Source organism: Drosophila subpulchrella, chromosome 2R (assembly GCF_014743375.2).
Source record: "Drosophila subpulchrella strain 33 F10 #4 breed RU33 chromosome 2R, RU_Dsub_v1.1 Primary Assembly, whole genome shotgun sequence".
Classification (NCBI taxonomy): domain Eukaryota; kingdom Metazoa; phylum Arthropoda; class Insecta; order Diptera; family Drosophilidae; genus Drosophila; species Drosophila subpulchrella.
The window spans coordinates 3,637,734-3,662,854 of record NC_050611.1 but is presented as its reverse complement, the minus strand read 5'-3'; the positions used below and the strand labels follow the sequence as shown (position 1 = coordinate 3,662,854).

Genomic DNA, 25,121 nt, shown 5'->3' with positions numbered 1-25,121 from the left:
ATAACATTTTGTGACGAATAATAACAACATGATTTCCCTAAACTAATTTCTGTTATATACCGGAAATATTTATATAATATAATAAAAAATTCCTTAGCGTGGAGCTTTCCAAGCAATAAAAATGTATGATAGCAATAAGAGAAAGTGATATTGACCCATTTTTTCGCTGTGCACCAGGCACTCCCCTGGGTTTTCCATGGAACTGAAACTTTTCCGTGTTAGTCCAACTAATTGGCTGCGTTTTTGGTTAATTAGCGCACCAGCAGCTAAAACTAACCATGGCAACGTTGTCCGCTGAAAATGAAATCTCTTTGCTATCGCACACGCGCTTTTATTGGCACTCAAATTGGCAGCTAAACTTTGGCAGCCAAAGCAGCAGGCAACCAGCAACAACACCGATGATATCAACAGCAACATCAACATCAACAGCAAGCCACAGCAACTTGCAACCGTCGAATCGTCGACGACAACTATTTTGTCTGCATTAAAACGTTGTAATTATTTTATGCCAGATAACAATTTGATATTGTCAATGCCGCAAAATGTTCAAGTCCCCAACTGATGGGACATATGGGGGGTTTTGTGGGGCGATGGGGGCTGTGTGAGTTAGATGGATGGTGGCTAAATGCAAATTGGTTGCCGTTGCCGTTGTTGTATGCTAATCAGGGTGAGCCGCGTTTCGTTGCAGCATATTAATTGGCTTTTAAAACGTTGTTAGATCGCCATCTCGTTTGTAATGCAAAATAAACATTTTTACACAAAAGTCAAGCATTGAAAACCATATTAGATGTGCAGATAGGTGCTTGATTTGATATGTTTTATGGCATTAATTAATGAAATGGTAAATTAAGTAATGGTTGAACGTTGAACTAGTACTAGAAATATTTAACTTTTAAGTAACTAATTCTAATTCCAAATTAAATGCAAAGAACTTTAAACCTCAATTCACTACAACCGCTTTTAAAATAAAACCGGCCACTCATTAAATTGGATTCACTAAGCGCGTTTTATGCTTTTAAAACCCGAAGAGTTTCAGCTCTTCAATCTGCACATACACTTCAAATAAAGCTCTTCAAAGATCTGTGACTTTATTGCTTCTCTGTGAAATTGCCAACGATTTCCATGCGAATGTGGCTCACTCTAAACTGAATTTTTTTCCCCAAGCCATCAAGGGGAGCAGCCTGGAAATGGGGAAAACACAGCAGCGGCCACAAGTTTGGGTTAGGAAGAAGGGGGTTTCAGTGGGGAGGAGCCGCATGCTGCTGTCATCAGTTGACAGCCAGCAGCAGCGTCGTTGTAGCTTTTAACAATTTGCAATAAATTAGCCGAGGCAACTGTGCAGAGTTTTCACTTGAAATGCAACTCGAATTGCATTTTCAAGGGGGAAAACGAGGGGAAAGTGCACAGAAAAAATGCAAGAGACTTTCTTAGCTTTGAAGTTTATTTTAGAGATTAGATATGTAATATCCATTGCTCTAGTATTTGTTCATCATCACTTAGTTATCATATAACTGGTAAATGCATCCAAGTTGCTCTGACTTTTTTCCCAATCAAGTTAGTAATCTGATTTTGTTTTATATGTGATATTTCTCTCTCTGCAGGCGACACTTTGTGCAATTTTTCCTTGGCGTTCCCCTCTGACAACCCCACCACAAACACTTTTTTCCAACCACAACAGTTTCCAAACATGTCTTGCCAATTTCACACTCGAACTGCCTGCCTGCCTGGCCAACGTCAGCTGGCTTTAAGCGATTTCTACCTGGCCCGGTTCATTTATTGGCCCGTGAGTCCGGCGGACTTTATGACGATCTCGTCGCAGCTGGAATTCGGCTCACACCTTGGGAATGCCCGAAAGCAAAAACAGTTGGCAATAGACGGGGAGGAATTGTGCGATTTAATTGTTCGGAATTTAGAACATTTTCGTTTTGATCCGCAGAGTGGCCGAGATGTTTACTGCAACAGTTGGCAGGGCGGTGATGATGGCCTCGCCCCTATAGAAGCCCTCGGCCAAAATATCCGGCAGTCCCTTGCCGTTGAGGGTGCAGCGGGTGAAATTGAAGGTCGCCTTGGGCCAGGGCGGTACATACCCGTCATCGAACCTTGGCATATCGGTGCAGTTTCCTAGATTGGGAATCAGCATGTCCTTGTAGAAGGTGTTGATGTAGTCAATGAATTTCTGCGGTTGGATGGAATAGGGGGTCAGCTTGTAGTCGTCCTCGTTACCGGAGTAGCTGTTCAAAATGCGCATCTCGACCTGGAACATAAATTTCACTTGTTTGAAGGACTTCTTATTTGTTTAATCGACTATTCACCATCACGTTGTCATCCATATCAATGTTCCAGAAGAATGTGCCCGAAAAGCCGAACTCTGATCTCGAAATGCGCTCAAGTCGCAGATCTATGTCCATAGCACTTGGATTTGTGGTCGATCCCCCTATCGATAGGGGCGTGGCCTCCCAATTGGTCTGTAAAAATATAACTTATACTTAAATCCACCAAATTTGTTTAAATACTATAGGATATTTTAGGGATGAATTTAGAAATAAAACTAAAAATAAACTAAATTAAGACTTCTAACTTACCCTGGCTGCACATTCATCGTATAGGATTCCAAAAAGGTACACAAATGAAAGCAAAGGAACGTTAATCAAAAACATTTCTGGGAAACTGGCTTACATTTTGAAAATCTTCTTGCTTATATAGTCGTTTAAATCGAATTAAAAATTAAAAATGAATGGCACGGAAACTTTGTGTTTACTTGCTTACATTTTTACATTGTGAAAATTAATACAATTTAGTATAGGGTAAATCATGTCAAATTTATCTGAATTTTTTTATCGACACGGGATCGACAACCAATTAAAAAAAGAGTTCAGTAACATGCTTTTCCTTGTTTGTATTAAGTAAACTACGATAATTTTTCTTGTCTAGTTCATATTACAACCCAAAGATAAATCTTAATTTTACATGTTTATTTTGACATTAATGTTCATCAAAATATAAACCACAAAAGTTTAATAAACGTAAACAAAAAACAGTTTATTAAAACCAACATAATTTTATTTTAGATAAATTATTGTAAAATTTATATCAATAAAAAAAAATTGTGATGGATTTCTTTGGACACCAAAAAAGATATCTTTAAATAACCTTATGTTCGACCTTAACGATCAGAGTAAAACCCCATTCCACCTGCCCTGTCATTTTATAAACTAATTTGTAATAACCCTCTGGTGCGATATCTGGAAGTCCTTCGCCATTGGCTATGCACTTGTCCAGTATATAAACGTTTTTGGGCCACGGCGGGACAAAATCCCCTTCGAATTGGACCATATTAGAGCAGTGGCCCACATTCTTGATGAATGCGTCCTTGTAGAAGCCGTTTAGATAATCGAAAAAGGGCTGTTGGGGTATAGACCAGGGCATTATTTTATAGTCATCCTCGTCGCCTGATGAGCAGTGGAAAACATCTGCTTCAACCTGTCGAGAAACAATTTATTATTTAGTAAGGATTGAGAATTGCCGCCTGAGGTACTTACCATGGTGTCCTTATCTACATCATAGTTCCAGTTGAGCGTCATGGAAAACGCGTACTCACTGCGTCCCAGTCGATCAACCTTGGTCGTAATCTTTAAAAGATTCTCATCTGAGCTATAGGATGTCAAGGATAAGGGTTCGTAGTCCCAGTTGCGCTGTAATTTTGAGACAGGAATTAATAATCCTTGTGATGCAAATGTAGTAGGAAGTCCTGACATACTCCTGCAATACAGCCGTGAATCAGGATCGCACCGCAAAAAAAGAGCAATGAGCAACCCGACATTATTTAGCCAAAGTTAAACCTAATCCGATCCTCAACCGGAGCGGAATATATATAGCAAACACCGACTGGTTGCATGGCACGGTCACGTCTACGAATTGTATTAATTACATAAGCCAATGTTACATTTTTGGTAAACATGTTTAACAAGACCACATGCCAAAAACGTGTAAAAATTTATAGATCAAGAGTATTGTAAATTATAATGAGCCTATGCTTGCTAATTAAACGATCTGGATCTCAAATTGCTGAGTTTTTCAAACGTAAAAACTATTAAGACATTTCTTAGTAAATTAATGTTATCCTTTATTATTAGAAAGATGGCAATTAAGGCCGTTCCTTAAACATGTTTAATTATTAATAAAAAAAGAACTGAAAACGAAGTCGGAATTTTAGTTCTCAAAATCGCTGTTAATTATTTTTTTACCAAATTATAAATTACATGTTTAACTTAAAAGAAGTATACATCTTCTTTTTTTTCTAAAGGTTATGAATTTTAGAACATCTTGGTTGTTACTTTAGCAATAATAGTAGCGTTCCATGTGGGCTGGCCTGGTCCCGAGCATTCCATTATGATCTTGTAGAATCCGGGAGGAACGATATCAGGCAACCCCTCACCATTTATTACGCATTTGTCGCCGCTATAAATCTGCTTCGGCATTGGTGGTTGGAATTTTCCCTCGAATTGCGGAACATTGGAACAGTGCTTAAAGTTTTTCATCGACACATCCTTGTAATAGGTGTTCATGTGGTCGTAAAGAGATTGGGCGGGAATTGCCCAAGGCAGTGACTTGTAGTCGCTCTCATCCCCCGAAATGCTTTTGAAGACACTGGCCTGCACCTAAGGAGGAAGAATAGTCCTCTCATCTAAGGTTAACCTTAATATGGGTTAGACCTACCATAGTCTCATCACTCGTATCGTAGTTCCAGTTTATCCTTCCGGTTGCTCCGTAAACCCCGCGATCAACTCGCTCAACTTTGACAACGATTTTCATTAGACTCTCATCAGAGCTGTAGGCTTCGACTGACATGAGCTCGTACTCCCATCTGCGCTGCATAATTATTATAATTTTACAACGATATTTATGGGATATGAATTCTGGACCTACCGCGGCTCCACAGCCATCGAAGAGCAGGACACCCAATAAAATACCAGCAAGTGAGCACCGGGAAAACATTTGACCAATATGAAATTTAGAACTGACATGACTCGCTTTATGTTTTTATAGCCTCGCCGATTGATTAATAATGAGCAATTTGGCACGACATTTTAATCAAACGAAATCAAAACTATTTTATTTACATAATGAAACTAACGTCAAATAATTAAAAATTTCCCATTGGTTTTTTCTGTTTTGTCTTTTAAAAATGGTATTTATCTTACTAGTCTTGTCTAACTTAAAATCATATTTTGAACAAACCTGTTTATGTATTTTGACATAATTTTTACATAAACCAAAGTACTTATTAAAATATATATCTGATATTTGATAAATATATTATTATACCCGTTACTCGTAGAGTAAAAGGGTATACTAGATTCGTCGGAAAGTATGTAACAGGCAGAAGGAAGTGTTTCCGACCCCATAAAGTATATATATTCTTGATCAGGATCACTAGCCGAGTCGATCTTGCCTTGTCCGTCTGTCCGTATGAACGCTGAGATCTCGGAAACAATAAGTGCTACAATACTGGGATTCGGCATGCAGATTCCTGAGATTCCTGCGCAGCGCAAGTTTGTTTCAGAAGAGTGCCACGCCCACTCTAACGCCCACAAACCGCCCAAAACTGTGGCTCCTACAGTTTTGATGCTAGAATAAAAATTGTAACTGAAATGTATTGGTATCGTCAATACCTATCGATTGATAAAAAAAGGTTTGCCACGCCCATTTTAACGCCCACAAACTTCAGAAAATCGTAGGTATGAACGCGGATATCTCGGAAACTATCAAAGATAGAGAATCGGGATCTCAGATTTAGATTCCGTAGCTTTGTACGCAGCGCAATTTTGTTACGCGAATATGCCACGCCCACTATAACGCCCACAAACCGCCCAAACCTGTGGCGCCCCACAATTTTCATGCTAGATAAAAAATTTTAACTGAAATTTATTGGTCTCGTCGATACCTATCGATTGATGCGCCGGTAGGTGGCGCATTTAAATCTCGCTTTGCTGCTTGTATATCTCCATTTCCCTTTGGTCCCTTAAGCTGAGTAACGGGTATCTGATAGTCGGGGTACTCGACTATAGCGTTCTCCCTTGCTTTTTTTAAGATGTAGTTTTACCAAAAGTGTTTTTTTCGTAGTGCAACTACAGCTTAAAATATTAAAAGAAGATATATTTGTATGTGCCTTAAGTTGGCGATACAATATTAGATATTACAACTCTTTTCTTATTGACAATTTTTCCATGTTTATTTATATCCCATAACACATTATATTTTTGATTTCAGAATATTTTGTTTCTCATTTTAAGAATAGCAACAAAGGCCCATGACGGCTGGTTCGGTCCACTGCAATTGAAAATAATCTTGTAGAATCCGGGCAATATTATTTCAGGCAATCCCTCGCCACTAAAAACGCATTTTTCTGCATTATAAGTCTGCTTTGGCCATGGAGGTTGGAATTTGTCCTCGAACTGCGGAACGTTGGAGCAGGGGCCAAAGTTCTTCATTATCACATTCTTATAGTAGGTATTGAGGTAATCGTAAAAGGATTGCTTGGGAATGGAAAAAGGGAGCAACATGTAGTCCCTCTCATCTCCCGAAGAACTTCGGTAGACAACGGCCTCAACCTGAAGAAAATGGTTGTATTTATACAGGAAATGTTTAATGAATGCTTAGTACCCACCATGGTTTCCTCAGTCGTATCGTAGTTCCAAACGACTGTGGCTGATATTCCATATTCGCCGCGAGATATGCGAACGATTTTCATATCGAAACTTATTAAACTGTCATCCGAAGAGATGCCAGCGACCGATAAAGGTTCGTACTCCCATTTCCGCTGCAAAATAAAGTATTAAAAATATAATTTTTTTTTTTATATCTATAAATACGTAACTTACCGCTGCTTTGATTTCATTGATCAGCAGTACACCGAACAAAATTGAAACAAATGAGTAGCGGAGGAAATCCATTTGTAACATATTAAACTGCGCACAGTCATGTCTCGCCTTATATAACCCCCATATACTAATTAATAACGTGGAATGCAATGTTGCACGGCATTATTAACAGGCTATGTAAACCTGATTTACAATTGATTTATATCGTGGATAAGATCTTCTGAATGAGTACTAGCAAGTGAAGTGGTTAATAATGTGCACTTTGGCACGACATTTTATCAAGCCATATACAGTAATTAGGGTAAAACATACTAGTCTTACCAAAAGGAACAAAAAATAAAATCAATTTTGGATTAGCTTTTGAATTATTGACCTTGTAGTCACTCTCATCTCCCGAAGAGCTTCGGTAGACCACGGCCTCCATCTAAAGAAGATTGTTGGATTTAATATACGGTAATTGCGGTTATTGCTTAGTACCCACCGTAGTTTCGTCAGTAGCATCGTAGTTCCACTCAACTATGCCTGACACTCCAAATTCTCCACGAGTTATGCGAACGATTTTGATATCGAAACTAATTAAACTGTCATTCGAAGAGATTCCAGCAACCGATATGGGTTCGTACTCCCATTTCCGCTGCAAAATAAAATAATTAAAATATGTTTCGGTATATGTATAAATACGGAACTTACCGTTGCTCTGATTCCATTGATCAGGAGAAACCCCAACGAAATTGAAACGAACGAATAGCGGAGGGAAACCATTTGAGCCGTATTAAACTGAGCACGGTCATCTCTCGCCTTATAAAGCCCACATTTACTAATTTATAACGTGTAATGTTGCACGACATTATTATCAGACTAGATATACTTCATTTACATGTATATTATCTCCTAGTATATAAAACAAGAAAGGAAGCTTCCTACGGCAAGCCGAAGTTGATATACCCTTGCAGCTAAAACCATATCAAGCAATTAAAATCATACGCATATTACTAAAACCAAATATTCGTAAATTTTTTATATAAATATACCGATAATAATTATTTTTTGTAATAAACCCCAGAGTATATGAGAATATCATAAAAAACAACGAAGCTAGAATTTGGAGCTTATTATTTTCTCATTAATTTTCCAATCGTTTCTATAAAAGCTATATAATATAGTAGTTCGAGAAAAAAAAATTTTTGATTCAAATATGAAAACATAAAATAGACTAAAAGATATGTGAAAAAAATAAAAAATTTTTAATATAGAGTTTAATAGAAAAGACAATTTTTAATAGGCCCATATGTATTCTTTGTCGTAGTTAAGCTACAGGTTATAAAAGTGGATATATGTTTAAAACATTTTGTTAGTTAGTTTAGCAATAGCAGTAAAGGACCATGACGGCTGACTCGCTCCGGTACAATTAAATATTATCTTGTAAAATCCGGGCGGTAAGATTTCCGGCAACCCATCCCCTTCAATAACGCATTTTTCAGCAACATAAGTCTTTTTTGGCCATGGCGGTTGAAATTTGTCCTCGAATTGCGGAGCATTGGAACAGGGGCCAAAGTTCTTCATTATCACATCCTTATAGTAGGTATTGAGGTAATCGTAAAAGGTTTGCTTGGGAAGGTTAAACGGGAGCATCTTGTAGTCACTCTCATCGCCCGAAGAGCTTCGGTAGACAACGGCCTCCACCTAAAGATAATTGTTGTTTCCATACAGAATACACTTAATTAATACTTACTACTCACCATGGTTTCCTCAGTCGTATCGTAGTTCCACTCGACTGTGGCTGATACTCCGAATTCTCCGCGAGATATGCGAATCATTTTAATATCAAAATTTATCAAACTTTCATCCGAAGTGGCGGCATCGATCGATATGGGTTCGTAATCCCATTTCCGCTGCAAAAAAAATATAAAATAGATGATTTTGGTTTTATAAATATGGATCTTACCGCTCCTCTGATTCCATTGATCAGCAGGACACCCAACACAGTTGAAACGAACGAGAAGCGGAGGGTCACCATTGGGACCATATTAAACTGGGCACGACCATGTCTCGCCTTATAAAGCCCACATTTACTAATTAATAACGTGTAATGTTGCACGACATTATTATCAGCTTGGTATAATTGATTTACATTTATATTATCTCCTAAAATAAAAAAAAGAAATGAAGCTTTCGTCGGCAAGCCGAAGTTTATATACCCTTGCAGCTTAAACCATATTGAAGCAATAAAATCATACTTATAATACAAAAACCAAATGTTCAAAAAAAAATTATATAAAAATATACCGATAATAAACCCCAGAGTATATGAGAATATCATGGAAAACAACGAAGATAGAATTTGTTGCATATTATTTTCTCATTATTATCCGATCGTTTCTAATCATCTATATGATATGATATATGATTCGAACTACTGAATAAAAAACAATTTTATTCCAAATTTGAAAACATAAATCAAAATTTTTTAACATAGAGTTTTAAAGAAAAAACATTTTTTTATAAGCCCAGATGTATTCTTGTTCGTACTGCAATTATTGGTTATAAAATTGTATATATGTTTAAAACATTTTGTTAGTTAGTTTAAAAATAGCAGTAAAGGACCATGACGGCTGGCTCGCTCCGGTACAATTAAATATAATCTTGTAGAATCCGGCCGGTAAGATATCCGGAAACCCTTCGCCATCAATAAGGCATTTGTCAGCAATAAAAGTCTGCTTTGGCCATGGTGGTTGGAATTTGTCCTCGAACTGCGGAATATTGGAACAGTGGCCAAAGTTCTTAATTATCACATCCTTATAGTAGGTATTGAGGTAATCGTAAAAGGTTTGCTTGGGAAGTGAAAATGGGAGCATCTTGTAGTCATTTTCATCTCCCGAAGAGCTTCGATAGACAACGGCCTCCACCTAAAGATAATTGTTTTTTCTATACAGAACAACTTAATTAATGCTCACTACCCACCATGGTTTCCTCAGTCGTATCGTAGTTCCACTCGACTGTGGCTGATAGTCCGAATTCTCCGCGAGATATGCGAATGATTTTAATATCAAAATGTATCAAACTGTCATCCGAAGAGGTGGTATCGATCGATATGGGTTCGTAATCCCATTTTCGCTGCAAAAAAAAATCAAATAGATGATTTTGGTTTTTAAATACGGAACTTACCGCTGCTCTGATTCCATTGATCAGCAGGACACCCAACACAATTGAAACGAACGAGAAGCGGAGGGACACCATTGGGACCATATTAAACTGGGCACGGTCATGTCTCGCCTTATAAAGTCAACCCCAGATACTAATTAATAACGTGCAATGCATTGTTGCACGACATTGTTATCAGACTATGTAAACTTGATTTACATTTATTATATCTCATAGTAATGGTCATTTGAAGGTCATGGGAATATCAACTAATATAAAAATCATACCCACAACTGAAACCATAAAAAAATAAAATATGTTGATATCAAGCAAGCGCATATCTAGTTTTTTATTTTCGTTTATGTTAAAACTTCTTAAAAGTGTAAAGTGTTACTTGCCAAGCATTAATTTTCTCAAATTTTTGGGTGAATTAGTTTATTTATTAATGAAATAAAAAAATATTGGATCTTATTAATGAAATAAAAAATATTGAATTTTCTCGATCCTTGAACATGTACCAATCTAAAATACTTTGGCTGTCAGCTTAAAAATCGCCGTAAAACCCCATGTAGGCTGTCCAGAACCAAATTGGGTAAATAAAATCTTGTAATATCCGGGTGGTGCGACATCCGGTAGTCCATCACCATCGACCTTACACTTGTCGAACTTATAGGTGTTCTGTGGCCAGGGAGGCTGAAATTTTCCCTCAAATTTCGGAAGGTTGGAACAGTGGCCCAGGTTTTTTATGATCACATCCTTGTAGTAGGTATTGAGGTAATCATAGAATTTTTGTTTGGGAATTGACCAAGGTAACAGCTTGTAGTCATTCTCATCGCCCGAACTACTGCGATAAGCAGTGGCCTCCACCTGTTGGGAAGTAAAGATCAAGGGTATAGTCTATAATACATTTTTTATGTTACCTACCATAGATTCTAAATTCATATCATATTTCCACTCTATGGTGCCGGACATCCCCCATTCTGCACGCCCCAGACGATCGATTTTCAGGTTAATCTTGGCCTTACTTTCATCCGAAGAGGTTGCGGCCAGTGATATAGGCTCATAGTCCCATTTTCGCTAAGGACAGAACTTTTATTAATTGTCAACTTTATTTATATTACCAATCTTACTGCTGCCCCTGCCAAATGTATACCCAAAAGTAGTATACCGATTCTAGTTAAAAGCAAATTAGAGGTTATCATTTCGCTTGAATTGGATTTGATACATTTTATAAAAACAAGGCGCCTTATATAGCAGGGTCGTATATTTGGAAAAGCCTTATCTCACGGATTTATCATGTTTGAATGTTATTTGCTTGGCAATTAAAATGATTTCGAATAAATTTTTAAAATACCACTTGCGAACCAAATGTTGATTAATGTTTAACAACAATTTTTTTTAAAACCAACAAGCTCGTGCTTATAATTGACCAATAATATAGATTTTATGTCTTTGAAGCTGATTTTATTGAAAACGAAATCTAACTATCTACACTCTACAGATAGATAATATATATTTGATATTACAATATTTGATTGTTCATATAGATAATATATTTTTTGAATAGATATATGATTAATCAAATGCATCGTAGAAATTACATAAATTTAGTCGAGATCTTCACGATGAGAACGAACCCCCAGTTCACGGGATTCGACAAGGTAAAGTTGACCTTGTAATAACCCTCGGGAACCATGTCCGGAAAGCCATCGCTGTCGGCCACGCACTTGTCCAGTTTATAAGTGTTTTTGGGCCAAGGGGGCTCGAATTTGTCCTCAAACTTGACCAGATTAGAGCATCCGCCCAGGTTGGGGATCACCACGTCCTTATAGTTGTTGTTCATAAATTCGAAAAAGTTTTGTTTTGGGATGCTTAAAGGAATAATCTTATAGTCGCTTTCCTCTCCGGAGCTGCTGCGATAGGCCACTGCCTCAACCTGAAAGTCATTAACAAGTATAAATTATGTTATTTGGACTTATAGTTATGTATAGTATATGAATTTAGAATGTTAGATCAATTCTGAAGTCTTAAATATATATATTTCAGGACACCGTTTTTTTTTTATTTAAAAAAGAAATCATTCTTACCATGGTATTCTCATCCGGTTCGTACTTAAATTCGATTTCGGCCGAAATGGCGTATTCTCCCCGACCGACTCGATCCACTTTTGCTGATATCTTTAGCAGGTTTTCATCCGTACTGTAGGTTTCAATAGACAATGGCTCGTAATCCCACTTTCGCTGTTAACTCGAGCATTATTGTTATACTTCTCCACAGGTAGAAATAGATTTCTTACCTTGCCAATGCAGTGAGTTGCTAATAAAACTATTAGCCATAGTCTTCCAATAATCGGCAGCAACGTACGTGGAAGCATCTTGCCCAAAAGTAACTAAGTTCACTAAGCTCTTCATGATTTATATAGCTAAAGGTTCGTTACATTGCAGTAGTTTGAATGTTTTCAGCTTGTTTTATATTTATCAAAACATAAAATAGCTTATCGGGGATCGGTAAATGCACGCAATACTTGTGTCATCGCTTGTAATTAGTTATACATTTTACAACCTTGAATTTAAACTCAGTTCATGTAATCAATGACCTAAAGTTCGTCCAAATTCTTAAGGAACTTATTTGTTATATGTTTATTACTTATTTGCTATAAGTTTATCACTTATTTGTTAGGTTTTTTTATATAACGTTTGTAGAATAATGGCATACCCCATTTTTTAAGTTCCGAATTTCACATTCTTGCGATACGCATTACCCAAGGGATTAAAATTAAAACTAAACCCTCTTTGGCTCGATAATGCTTGATTCCCTTGACGACAATCGGGGAAATGTAAAGACCAGAATCTGAGTCTGCACCCTATCCCTATCCCTATTTCTGCTGTGCAACTCATTAGACTCGGGGTCCACAAAGGAAAACACTCGTAATTGAGGACAGCAAATTGCTGGTGACACGAACAAAAGATCTGTTGGGGGAATGAAGTCATAAATTCCTATGCCCTATCAATGGACGGAAAAGGGGCGCAAACAAACACTCACACACTCACGTTTCTTTCGAGTGATCAATATATTGGAAAAGCAATTGAATGTGTCTACTTCCCCCGGGGATCGAGATCTGGGCCCCTTCCCCTTCGTCTTTGAGTAGTTCCCATCCAAGGCTCGTTTTCAGACCGTTGCCTAAGTGGCATGATCGCCACTTGAGTTGGCCAGCACTCGAGAACATCTCGTTCTGCGGTGGTGTGGCATGCCACAGGGAAAATAAAAAACGAAAAGGGAACCCGCTGCACTTAATTTAATTGAACGCCGGGCCGCCGCCGCCGCCTTGAGCGTGTTGAGACTAAACAGCCGCCACCAACGCAATCGCATGAGTTGCGCTTGGGGAAAATCAAATTATCGCGATTCGAGTCGAATCAAAACAGAAACAAGACCCAAGAATTATTAGCGAAACGCAATTTCTGTCTGTATTTTTTGTATATTGTGAAGGCACAATAGAGCTCAAAATAATAGTGCATTAAAACAAATCAAAACTACATACAACTGCAGTTTAATATTTAAGACAATTATTATTTTTTAAATGATAAAGCGGGAGCTTAAATTTTTTTTAAACATAAATTAAAGTATTTAACAGTCTTGAAAGCCATACGAATAAACCAAAAGAATTGTGGCTTTTCTGAAATATAGGTGTAGGGTTCCGCAAGATCCCATAAAAAATACGAACGTGCATTATCAACCGTTCTGGTTGTTTTAAAGTTAGATTAGTTAGTTATTATTACCCATAAAAAGCCCTTTTGTTGTATGAATATAGTTAACATTATTTAGTGTAACAACACTATTTATTTGACCACAATAGTAGCTGCGTGTGTGTCTGATGGGGACCTATACCCGTTCTCCACGACTTTCCTTGTTGGCTGCTGTGGTTACGATCCATTCTGGATCAAAAACGCTAATAAAAGCGCACTGGCAACTCCCCGGAGGCGTTCATTTAGCAACCGCCGAGGATCAATCTTGTACAACAACAACCGTCTTGTGAAACCTAAAAAAAAACCGAGATGATGACGACGGCGATGAAGCCAAGCGATTTCGAACGATCTGAACGGCGGCCGATGTTTCCGACGATGTTGCCGTAAATCTTTGGCTCTACAGCCCTTGTTCTTCATCGTTTTCTTCGGCTTCTTCATCATCTTGGCGATTTCATGTTCTCCCGCTGATTTGAAGTCCGCCAGCGTTGAATGGTCTAGCTATTTTTGCAATTTAGCTTTTCTTGCAAAAAGTAGAACCATTTAAAGTTAAATTTTGGAAAAGTTTCATAGAGATCCAATATACCTCATAGTTATTCTTTTAAAAAAATCATCTCCTGTGATAATATTTTGAACGAAGTTTTTCTAAGGGAATACTACTAGAACCGTAAGAAGTAGAGCATCCAAAATTTTACACAACATCCAAAGTTCTATAAAGATAGCTTTTGTTTGCAGTCAACAATTTAGAATCAGCACTATCTGTTTTCTGGTTGCTATTGGGTTGGGTTGGGTACTGCCTGATGTTTAGTACGTGCGGACAGGGACTTTGGCCATAACAAGAAGACGATGTCCGTCCCCCCTGCCATTCTCCCATCTTTTCCCTTCCTGTGCCCCGAAGAGGGGAGTATTATGGTATCGGAGCTTGGCCACAATCCCAATTTAAAACACGACTTGAACGATGACCGGCGCTGTCTTTGTGCCTTCAGCCGTGCAGTTTCTACCTGGCCAACTGCTGCCTACCTTTTTCCATGCCCCTGTGCCTTCCGTACCACTTGGGGGAACTTGGGACCCCGGTCGAATTCGGTGGAATGTCGATCGCACAAAGGAGCGAAGTAGCGGGGGCTATTAGTAATTTATTGATTTGTCTAAATTATGGTGTGTTTCAATCTTCGTGTTTGTTGGCGGCGTCTGTGAAAAGCATCGCAATGGATGGGTGTTTTTTTTATTTTTTTTAGTTTTTTCTCTTACCAATTTTTTTTTCTTTCGGGTTTTAACCCCTTGTTGGCACGTTAATGCCACATGCCACACTCGCATTGCCACCCACATGGTCGAGAGAGTGTGGAGTGCGTAATAGCGGATTAAATGGTGTCCGAGTGAAGGGGCTCAGCGGAGAATAAAAGATGATTGCCATGGGAACTGAAATGCTCTTGTCCGGGCTTAAAACTCGCATTTGGATGAGATTAAATGCGGCAGTAAAAATACGCAATGTGCCCACATCGAGCCGAGCACAGTCAACAACTCAATTAATTAAGTTTCAGTATTCAGTATGAAAATGCGAACATAACTCGGGTGACACAAACAAACAAACACAAGTTGGCAACAAAAAAAATCCATCCTCGGCCCACACACAAAAAAGCGTGTTTTGCTGTCTGTGCCACTTAATTATCATAAAATGTTAAGCACATGCAAATTTAATTGTTGTTGTTGCTTTAAATTCGAGCGAAGCTGAAAAAAAATGAATGAATCAACAGAGATTCATGCAAACCAATCAATCAAATTAATTGACAAAGGAGGGCACAAAAACTGTCGACTAAAGGGGGAAATAGTATCATAATATTGGAGATATTCCATTTGAGGCATTTTAAATGAGAACTACAGGTAAAATATATTTTAAGCTTTGTTATATTTTTAAATAAACAATTACTATCAAGCTAGAACCATTATCTAGATTTCTCAAAAGCGATATAGTCTGTTTGTGTTACTTTCAGTTATAATCACCATTAGCTTATTTGGCTCTGAAAACCATAAAGCCTGACATTTGTTCTGGCATTAATGTTCATTTGCATTGAAATAAAAAATTTGCCAAGTAGTGAGTTGAGAACGATGACGTCAACGATTTCGGGGTGGCAAAGACGTGTAGAAACTCTCGTAGAATTCCCAGAGACGTCGACGCTGACGTTATCTAATCGCAAATCGGAACGGCAACAGCTACTGTGCTCGCGCACATGTTTAAATCATATACTCCATATTCGGTGGCACTTGAGATCGGTGGGAGTAGAAGTAGTATTACTCGTATACAGTCGCGTTATCAGTATCAGTAAATTGTGCAAAAGTGCTTTAATTACCAGGTCGTTAAGGGGCCCGCCCCACCGTCGTCCCCTCCCCATGCCATCTATATATATACACATTATGATCCCCAGTCCCATTTCAGACCAGTGCATGTAAATCACAGTCGCCCAGGCTTTATAGTTAACCTCAAACACGTTGATTGGCGATCGTCGCCGATAAGGGGGCAATTGAATTGAGCACTTGAAAGAGCGACAAGGCAAGACTGTAATCTCGTCGAGCACTCGATCAAGTGGGGCAGTACTTTTCATTTCAGCGTTAGCCGTATATCTGTACTAATCGGGTAATATTTCTTGTCCTGTCTCCACTTGCAGTTTTGAAAATGAACCATTTGGCCCGAGGGCCGAGGCCCTGTGTCTCCCTGCATTGTTGCCTGGATAACAAGTCGACAGTTCGTCACACGAGGCAGCGCCCCATCTCATCGCCACCCACGAGCCGTGTCATCCGCATCCGCGCCAGCAATCGCAGCACCTGTCCAAGCCATCTGAGCAACTCATCCGCCGGCTGCACGTTCCTTGGCACTACTGGTAGTACTTTGGGCCGCCCGCGCAGTGCGGCCGCCCGATCGTTTGCGTCTGCATGGAGTCAATGAGACGTAACGAGGCGAACACTAGCCACCACCCGAATAAGGTAAGCAAATTGTCGCACCTCGGGCTCGGAGCCCCTTATGCGAAAACTATCCACACCACATTCCACCCAGTGTTGCCAGCTTACCTAATAGATATGCCTACTTAAAAGTGCTTTGGTCACAAGTCTCTGACCAAGTATGAATAGTACATAAATAATTACTTGATCTTGTTAGACTATTAACTAGTTCTATTAAAAACTCATAAGATTTAATCAGGATTAAACTTGTAGATTATCAGATACTTTATTAAATTTCATTTTTGGTTGGATTTAACTTAGATTTGTAATTTTATGTTTTAAATTATATCAGTATTTCTAAAACTTATAACAAGTGTAAATTCGATTGGTAACCCCATTTAAAATGTTAACATTTTTCAAATATTCAATTCATTTGATTCGATCCTGAGACTAAGCTTCTAAAATTTGTGTTTTCAACTTATTTTTGATGACATCTTTGTTAACATTTTAACGGTTTAAGTAGAAAAATAAATTCTTAGACGTCATTTGAAATTTAAAGATGCTTTATTTTTGACTACACAATAATTTAAAGAGAGATTATATTTTTATCGACAGTATCTGACCAAGTATGAATAGTAAGTATATAATTACTTGATCCTGTTAAGCTATTAACCAGTTGTATTAAAAATTGATAAGATTTAATCAGGATTAAACACCTTGTAGATTATCAGATATTTTATAAAATTTCATTTTTTCTTGGATTTATCGTTTTAAATTTAATGTTTTGAATTATATCAGTTTTTCTAAAACTTGTAACAAATATTCGATTCATTTTTTTAGTTCCTGAAACTAATCTTCTAAAATTTGTGTTTTCAACTTAGTTTTAATGACATCTTTATTAACATTTTAACGGTTTAAGTAGAAAAATAAATTCTTAGACGTCATTAGAAATTTAAAGATTCTTTATTTTTGGCTACACAATAATTTAAAGAGAGATTATATTTTTATTGACAGTAATAAAAGTGTTGTTTGGCTACTTATTCTTGGCAAGTGTTTATAGCTTATATGGGGTGTCTAATAGTTGACAACACTGTTTATCCACCTGCCCCCTCCATTTCCACTCTATACATTTAGTGGGCGATAAGAGCGTAATTATTTTATTGTCATCATTTTGGCCCACTCAAGTGCCGTTTTTTTTCGGGCTGCTTTCTCAAGTGGCCACTACACTTTTGCAGTGTGCGATAAGCGAAGGAGGCGATAACAAACTGACCAGCAAACTACACTCTCTACTCTTTGTTATTGGTTTATTGAGGCAGTAGTCTAGTGATTTATTAGTCGAAATGGGAGAAAAACATAATCGAGATCAATGAACAAATATAAATGTCAGTTACTTACAGGCCTTTCGTGTTTTCCAACACTAAAAGCGTTTTGTTTTTGCCTGCTTCTCTCCGCCGCTCTTCTCTCTCTTCCTCTCTTCTCCCATGCCGTTTTCGGTGGTTGCTCTCCGGCTCAGCTCCCTTTTTTTTTGTGTTGGTTTTCCGTTTCAGTCGAAAAGGACGCCGCGGAGAAGGCTCGCGCAAAATAATCGAGAGGAATACGACGTTGCTTATTTATTTATTGTTTTCGTTTTTTGTTTTTCTGTAAATTAAAACATTAGTAATACCACATAGGCCAAAAACTATGCGCTAATTATGGTTATGGAATGGAAAAGAAGTTGGCAAAGGTAAAGCGAAAGCGGCGGACGAAATTACAATTTCTATTTGAGAGATTTTTGGAGTTTTCCTCTTGCCCTACTCCTCACACATGCACACGCACTCACACCCATACACATGCATTCGGCTGTTACTTATTTTGTTGGATTTCTTCTTTCTTTCTGCATTCGCAGGTGGCCCTGAATAGCAGCAACGTAGCAACAGAAAGCAATATTAAGAATAATAAATTGTTAGCTAATTTAAGTGCGGCAGGAGCAGCTACAGCTACAGCAACGGCAACAACAGGAACAGCGGCAGCAGCAACAACAACATCGACGGCGACAACGGCGAACCAAGCGCTGAATTTCAATAACAAAACGAAGGCAACAACAACAACTGCGGCAGCAGCATCGGCGAATAATCAGAGGAGCAACCACAATAACAACAACAACAACTCCAGTGCGATCAAGAAGCACACAAACACGAGTAAGTAACTGCAAATCTCTCGCTGGCTCTCTTTCTCTGTTTAATCAACAGTGGCGTATGCAGGCTGGGTTACATATTTTGAAAGGGGGTGAGATATGTAGTTCAGTAAACGAAATAATCCCTTAGCACATGTTGGTTATTGTTGTAATTATCATAAAATCATTTGGACTTTCATTTTTTTTATTTACTTTAATACATCATGGTTCTTTAAAAGTCAAAAATACTTTACAAACCCCTACGATGATTATTTAAAACCAACATGGAAAGAACAAACCATGTAAAAAAAAAAAAATCAAATATATCCTTGTATGTATGCACTTAAATACCATTTTTTATACTCAAAATTTGCATAAAAAGAAAAATTAAAACTTAAGTAGATTTGATATTTTATCCCTCTGATATAACCCCCCTTATACGCCACTGCCCCCCATGCACTGACGCGGCAACTCTCACCTAATCCCTCTCTTCCCCTTCTCCCTCCGCAGAACTACCTGGCAAGAGCCCCGCTTGCAACTCCTCCTCCTCGTCGCTCTCCTCGTCGAGCAGCTCCAACTCGAGCGAGTCAAAGGACACGAACTTTGAGTACGAGGACGAGTGGAACATTGGCGGCATACCAGAGCTGCTGGACGACTTGGACGCGGACATCGAAAAGTCGGCGCATTCTTCGGGTGGTGGCAACCAGGCTACCGCGCTAAATGCCAAGCAGGCAACCAGCTCCTCCACATCCTCCTCATCTTCCTCCAAGAGCGGATCTTCATCCACGTCATCCTCAGCAGCAGCGGCGGCGGGATCATCATCATCGTCGCATAAATCGCACAAGACCACATTGCACAGCAATTTGTCGGCCACCTCGCCAACCACAATTAAGTTCACACGCCAGCCGGTGGCCAGTGGCGGAGCTAACTCCTCCTCCTCATCATCCTCGTCAGCAGCTGCAGCGCCCAGTGGTGGCAGTGCGAACGTGGTGGCCAAGGGATCAACCTCTTCCTCGTCCTCCACATCCTCCTCTTCTTCGGGGAAGCATCATCACCATCACCACCATCACTCGAGCAGCAGCGGCAGCAGTTCCAAGGGCTACAAGTCTGCTTTGGTGGCTCAACTGAACAGTCCGAGTCCACTGAACAGTAGCTCCAAGTCCCTGAGTGGATCGGGGAGTGGAAGCGGGAACGCAAACGGTGCAGCGGGAGCTGGAGCCGGCAGCACATTGTCATCCTCGACATTTGCCGGGTTCTCCAAGGGCGGCAGCCTAGTGTCCTCGTCGGCAGGAGCAGCAGCAGCTACAGTGGCTGGCAGTGGACAACAGAACTCCAAATTCTCCGCTGGCGGCATGTCCTCGCAAACGGGCAGCGGCAGCGGCGGCAACAACACAAGCAACAGCAACAACAACAGCAGCGGAACCGGAGGCAGCGGCTCGGGCAGCAGCGCAGGAAACAGCGGAAGCGGTAGCGGGAGCAACAACAACACAAACGCCGGTGGGCCGCCGAGTTCGCAAGGCGGCAACAGCGGAAGCGGTAGCGGTAACAGCTCCAGCTCCTCCAGTGGCAAATCGAGCGCAAAGATGTCCATAGACCACCAGGCGACGCTCGACAAAGGACTCAAAATGAAGATCAAGCGCACCAAGCCGGGCACCAAGAGCTCGGAGGCCAAGCACGAGATTGTGAAGGCCACCGACCAGCAGCAGAACGGAGCCCTGGGCGCCGGATCAAATAACTCGGCCAACGAGGATGGGAGTTCCGGCTCCGGTTCCAGTTCCACCAATGCGTCTTCCCTGGGAGGCAATAATTCGTCGAGCAGTGCAAGTAGCGGCAGCTCCTCCAGTAGCGGCAGTTCGTCGGGCAGCAGCAAGAAGCACCTGAACAATGCGAGTGCCGGGAGTGGCTCCTCCTCGTCCGGAGGAGGGAGCCAGAACAATACCGGTGGCCATGCCAGCGGAGGAGGCTCCTCTGGCGGCAGTCAGTCCACGCCGCAGGGCACTAAGCGCGGCAGTTCGGGTCATCGGCGAGAGAAGACCAAGGACAAGAACGCACATTCCAATCGCATGTCGGTGGACAAGTCGGCGGCGGCTGCCTCAGCGGCCGGAGAGAAGGATACGCCAGAAAAGGGTTCCGGTTCGGGAGCTGGAGGATCAACCTGCTCCTGCAACGGAGAGGTTGGAGCTCCGTGCTCTCACCACGCCTGCATACGGCGCGCCGCACACATGTCCAACTCCGGTGGCAACTCGAATTCGAGTGGCCCAGCTGGCCAAACCAGTGGTTCATCTTCCTTGTCGGCAGTGCCACCGGGTGTGTTCACACCTTCAGCGGGCTCACCCTCGGGCGGATCACCTTCGACAGGGGTGCCAGCGGCAGCCTCTCTACTGGCGGCCACCGGAGCCACATCCAACAATGCCTCCCAACTGGCTAGCAGTAATGCCGGCGGCGTGGGGGGATCGGGAGGTGGTGCCAATGCACCGGGACCGCCGGGAAAGGAATCCGCCGGCAGCATTAAAATCTCCTCACACATAGCCGCCCAACTGGCAGCGGCTGCCGCTTCCAATAGTTACAGCGGGAGTGTCGCCAACTCGAATCAGGGCCAAAACAGCTCTTCCGGCGGCAGCGGCGGATCGGAGGGCAAGGCAGGTGCTGCGGCGCAGGCCAAGTTGATGGCACCCGGCATGATCTCAGCCACCATGCACCACACGATCTCGGTGCCGGCTGGCAGCGCAGGAGCAGGCGACGAGGATACCAAATCGCCCCCCGCCAAAAGGGCCAAGCACGAAGCCGGAGCTAGCGGAACAGGCGGCGGCAAGGAGATGGTAGACATCTGCATCGGTACCTCGGTGGGCACCATCACCGAACCAGACTGCCTGGGGCCTTGCGAACCGGGCACCTCCGTAACCCTCGAGGGGATCGTGTGGCACGAGACCGAGGGCGGCGTTCTCGTGGTCAACGTCACGTGGCGGGGAAAGACCTACGTGGGCACTTTGCTCGACTGCACCCGACACGATTGGGCTCCTCCAAGGTGAGTTGGTGTGGCTGGGAATTGAGTTGAGTCTTATGGTGATATGCTTTTCAAACTGTTTCCAAAATTATTGTAGAGATTAGATAAATTAATAAAGATGCCTTTCAATATTATGTTGCAAGTTTTTATTTTGATTTATCTTTTCTACCCATTTTTTGGGGATCAGTTTGAAAAGTATCCATGTAATGGATAAATAAATAAATAGGTACGGAATCTAAGTGCACTATATCTCTAAGCTCCTCAAGCATTTGTGATTGTTAATCTAAACAGTTTTTTAAGTCCAAATAAGCCGTAGCATTCATTTTCTGTTTGATTAGAAAAATGATTATTTATGAGTTAAATGCTTAATGTGCCAATCAAGATTCCCACGTATGTGGTTTGTTTAGACTAAAGAAATTCGATATCTGTGGGGACTGCACACAACAGTGCTAGCCTTGGAAGTGCTGATTACTCATTTCTTTTCCTGTATTTCAGATTCTGTGATTCACCAACTGAAGAATTAGATTCTCGAACTCCAAAGGGACGCGGCAAGCGCGGACGTAGTGCAGGTCTCACGCCCGACCTGAGCAACTTCACCGAGACCAGAAGCTCGGTATGTACAATTCTGTATATTTCGTAAACAAATTGGAAAGGAAACTTATAAAATGAGTTTTAAAAACGAAATATAATCGATTGTTAATTTATATGTCCACTCACTTACAGATTTACTTCTCACACGCCCAGGTGCACTCAAAGCTACGCAATGGTGCCACCAAGGGACGCGGAGCGACGCGCAGTGCCTCTGGCAATGCGGCAGCGAATAGCAACAGCAGCTCGTCGGGCAATGGAGGCGGGGCCACGCCTAGTACATCTCCTACAGCGTTCTTGCCGCCGCGTCCTGAGAAGCGCAAGTCCAAGGACGAGGCGCCTTCACCGCTCAATGGCGATGCGGCGGACGGAGCGTCTGGCGGTATCGGCGGAGCTGGTGGAGTGAACATGGTGAACGCCAGCGGCATCCCCATCTCGGCCAGCGGCGGTGGCCTGGCCACGCAGCCGCAAAGCCTGCTCAACCCGGTCACCGGCCTCAATGTGCAGATCAGCACCAAGAAATGTAAGACTGCCTCGCCCTGCGCGATCTCCCCGGTTCTGCTCGAGTGTCCCGAGCAGGACTGCAGCAAGAAGTACAAGCACGCCAACGGGCTGCGCTATCACCAGTCCCATGCCCACGGAGCGGGCGGTGGTGCAAGCTCCATGGACGAGGACTCGATGCAAGCGCCCGAGGAGCCGGCCACGCCGCCCTCTCCAGGAGTTGCAAGTGGAGCGGGAGCAGGAGCATCTGTCACATTAACAGCACCCCCAGCGACGGCGCCATCAGCGGGTCAGGGAACCGTGGCAATACCCCCGAACACGCCCACCGCCAATTCCAGCAATCCCGTCACCAATGGCAGTGCTGCACCCACGACACCAGCTACTGGATCGGTATCCATTGCCGCCCCTAGTACCACCCCCTCTGTGGTAGAGACGCAATCTACAGCGCCAATTTCTGCACCCCCACCAGCCACTCCACCAGCTCCAGTACCCATTTGCGCAGTGACTACACCTGGAGCAGAGCAATCTGCATCGTCAGTATTGCCGCTGGGCAATCTTCCACTGACAGCGGGGCCGAATGCCGCGACACAGCAGCAGCAGCCTCCTACACAGCAGCAACAACAATTGCTCGCCCCAGGAGGCAGTGGGCCGCCAAGCAACCTGCAGCAGCAGCAGCAACCAGTGGCCGGAGGCAGCATCACCGCTGGAATCTCTGGACAGGCTCTGTCACAGCACCAGCAACAGCTAATGGGTGGTCTGCCGGCAATGTTGTCCGATCAGCAGCAGCAGGCATTGTTGCAGCAGGGAGCACGTAAGTACTTGACAGCCTGTTGATTTTCTGGATGGGTTTTCATTTCATTAGCTGTGTGTTAACTTTTCTTTTATCTCCTCTTTAGTTAAAGCGGGAGTTCTGCGCTTTGGCCCTCCGGATGGAAATCCCATGCAGCAGCCAGGTCAGCCACCGGTTAATCCACAGACGCAACAGTCGCCCCCAAGGCCGCCGAGTCATGTCCAGGATCAGCAGACGGCATCGGCGTACGCCCAGCAGGCCGGATTGAAGACTTCGCCTGGATTTGGATCCGTAAGCGTGAACGCCGCTGGCAGTAAACAGAAGAAGAACCGCAAGTCACCCGGACCTAGTGACTTTGAGGGTCGTGTTTCCCGCGAAGATGTGCAGAGTCCGGCCTACAGTGATATCTCCGATGACTCCACGCCAGTGGCCGAGCAGGAGCTCCTGGACAAGTCAGTGGGCCAGGTGGTGGCGGCCAAGCACATCGAGTTGATGGGCAAGAAGCCACCGGAGGTGGGCGTTGTTGGTGTCCCACCAGCTCCGGCTCCCAACATGTATGTGCCGGGCATGTACCAGTTTTACCCGTCTCAGCAGCAGGCACCACCACCACCGCAGCAGCAGCAACAACAGCCTCAATACATGGTACAGACGGAGCCAGGCAAGCCACCTGGATTGCCACCTGCATTGACACAAGCTCAACAACAGCAGCAGATGCAGCAGGGTCCTCCTCCGCCTACCTCACAGCCCCCGAGTCACCTGCTGGGTCCACCTGGTCAGCAATCGGTGGCCGCTCACCTGGCGGACTACAGTGGCAAGAACAAGGATCCACCGTTGGATCTGATGACCAAACCACAGCCACAGCCGGGTCAGCAGCCTCCGCAACAGCAGCAGCAGGGCCAACAGCCAGGATCGGAGAACAATGGCAAGGAGGTCGTTGGACCTCCCACCTCGCAGCCGGGATCTCAGCCGCCACCGGTGAACCTCAGTGCAGTATCTGGACCGCCGCCAGGAGCTCTGCCACCTGGTCTAGGTGGTCTCTCGGCGCTGGGGGCAGCCGGTCTAGGCGGTCCTGGACCCGGCAAAGGCATGCCTCACTTTTATCCCTTCAAGTAAGATTCCGGACGATCATTGTAATTGCCGATGCATTACTAACCAATCAATTACTTGCAGCTTTATTCCGCCTGCGTATCCGTACAATGTTGACCCCAACTTTGGGTCAGTTTCTATTGTGGCTTCCGAAGAGGCCGCCAAACTAGGCGGGCACCCAGGTCTGCCGCCCAGCTCACAGGCGCAACAGCTGTCGGGGATCAGTATCAAGGAGGAGCGTCTAAAGGAGAGTCCCAGTCCGCACGACCAGCCCAAGCACATGCCACCACAGCAGCAGGTGAGTTTT

The 25,121-nt window shown here is 42.5% G+C and overlaps 9 protein-coding genes across 11 annotated transcripts in view; 1 reads left to right on the top strand and 8 right to left on the bottom strand.

The window, feature by feature from the left end:
• LOC119551174 (pneumococcal serine-rich repeat protein) overlaps window positions 1-25,121 on the top strand; it is an 89,729-nt gene that overhangs the window by 61,181 nt on the left and 3,427 nt on the right. Inside the window, exons 3-9 of one of the 3 annotated variants that reach the window (XM_037860373.1) lie at window positions 16,423-16,738; window positions 18,579-18,870; window positions 19,356-21,870; window positions 22,345-22,462; window positions 22,594-23,749; window positions 23,835-24,837; window positions 24,899-25,112. In XM_037860373.1, the coding sequence (XP_037716301.1) occupies window positions 16,688-16,738; window positions 18,579-18,870; window positions 19,356-21,870; window positions 22,345-22,462; window positions 22,594-23,749; window positions 23,835-24,837; window positions 24,899-25,112 (5,349 nt within the window). In that variant the 5' untranslated portion in view covers window positions 16,423-16,687. Of the gene's footprint in view, window positions 1-16,422; window positions 16,739-18,244; window positions 18,417-18,578; window positions 18,871-19,355; window positions 21,871-22,344; window positions 22,463-22,572; window positions 23,750-23,834; window positions 24,838-24,898; window positions 25,113-25,121 lie in introns of those variants that run through there. The other 2 variants (XM_037860372.1, XM_037860374.1) reach the window with 2 other exon arrangements.
• Window positions 1,740-2,657, bottom strand: LOC119551182. The gene is made up of 3 exons (XM_037860383.1): window positions 2,583-2,657; window positions 2,313-2,465; window positions 1,740-2,254 (listed from the first exon to the last, which is right to left on the bottom strand). The coding sequence occupies exons 1-3, from the start codon at window positions 2,655-2,657 to the stop codon at window positions 1,910-1,912; spliced, it is 573 nt and encodes a 190-aa protein (XP_037716311.1). The 3' UTR covers window positions 1,740-1,909.
• Window positions 3,067-3,833, bottom strand: LOC119551178. Its single transcript, XM_037860379.1, has 3 exons — window positions 3,758-3,833; window positions 3,540-3,692; window positions 3,067-3,480 (listed from the first exon to the last, which is right to left on the bottom strand). The coding sequence occupies exons 1-3, from the start codon at window positions 3,818-3,820 to the stop codon at window positions 3,142-3,144; spliced, it is 555 nt and encodes a 184-aa protein (XP_037716307.1). The 5' UTR covers window positions 3,821-3,833; the 3' UTR covers window positions 3,067-3,141.
• On the bottom strand, window positions 4,274-4,995 carry LOC119549542. Its single transcript, XM_037857692.1, has 3 exons — window positions 4,927-4,995; window positions 4,717-4,869; window positions 4,274-4,658 (listed from the first exon to the last, which is right to left on the bottom strand). Exons 1-3 carry the CDS (start codon window positions 4,993-4,995, stop codon window positions 4,314-4,316), a joined length of 567 nt encoding a protein of 188 aa, XP_037713620.1. The 3' UTR covers window positions 4,274-4,313.
• LOC119549541 lies at window positions 6,267-6,953 on the bottom strand. The gene is made up of 3 exons (XM_037857691.1): window positions 6,882-6,953; window positions 6,668-6,820; window positions 6,267-6,611 (listed from the first exon to the last, which is right to left on the bottom strand). The coding sequence occupies exons 1-3, from the start codon at window positions 6,951-6,953 to the stop codon at window positions 6,267-6,269; spliced, it is 570 nt and encodes a 189-aa protein (XP_037713619.1).
• LOC119549540 lies at window positions 7,081-7,643 on the bottom strand. Its single transcript, XM_037857690.1, has 4 exons — window positions 7,572-7,643; window positions 7,363-7,515; window positions 7,203-7,305; window positions 7,081-7,112 (listed from the first exon to the last, which is right to left on the bottom strand). Exons 1-4 carry the CDS (start codon window positions 7,641-7,643, stop codon window positions 7,081-7,083), a joined length of 360 nt encoding a protein of 119 aa, XP_037713618.1.
• Window positions 8,171-10,118, bottom strand: LOC119549537. The gene is made up of 3 exons (XM_037857680.1): window positions 10,047-10,118; window positions 8,621-8,773; window positions 8,171-8,564 (listed from the first exon to the last, which is right to left on the bottom strand). The coding sequence occupies exons 1-3, from the start codon at window positions 10,116-10,118 to the stop codon at window positions 8,220-8,222; spliced, it is 570 nt and encodes a 189-aa protein (XP_037713608.1). The 3' UTR covers window positions 8,171-8,219.
• Window positions 10,427-11,229, bottom strand: LOC119551177. Its single transcript, XM_037860376.1, has 3 exons — window positions 11,153-11,229; window positions 10,947-11,099; window positions 10,427-10,889 (listed from the first exon to the last, which is right to left on the bottom strand). Exons 1-3 carry the CDS (start codon window positions 11,222-11,224, stop codon window positions 10,545-10,547), a joined length of 570 nt encoding a protein of 189 aa, XP_037716304.1. The 5' UTR covers window positions 11,225-11,229; the 3' UTR covers window positions 10,427-10,544.
• Window positions 11,486-12,420, bottom strand: LOC119551176. Its single transcript, XM_037860375.1, has 3 exons — window positions 12,319-12,420; window positions 12,110-12,262; window positions 11,486-11,958 (listed from the first exon to the last, which is right to left on the bottom strand). Exons 1-3 carry the CDS (start codon window positions 12,394-12,396, stop codon window positions 11,620-11,622), a joined length of 570 nt encoding a protein of 189 aa, XP_037716303.1. The 5' UTR covers window positions 12,397-12,420; the 3' UTR covers window positions 11,486-11,619.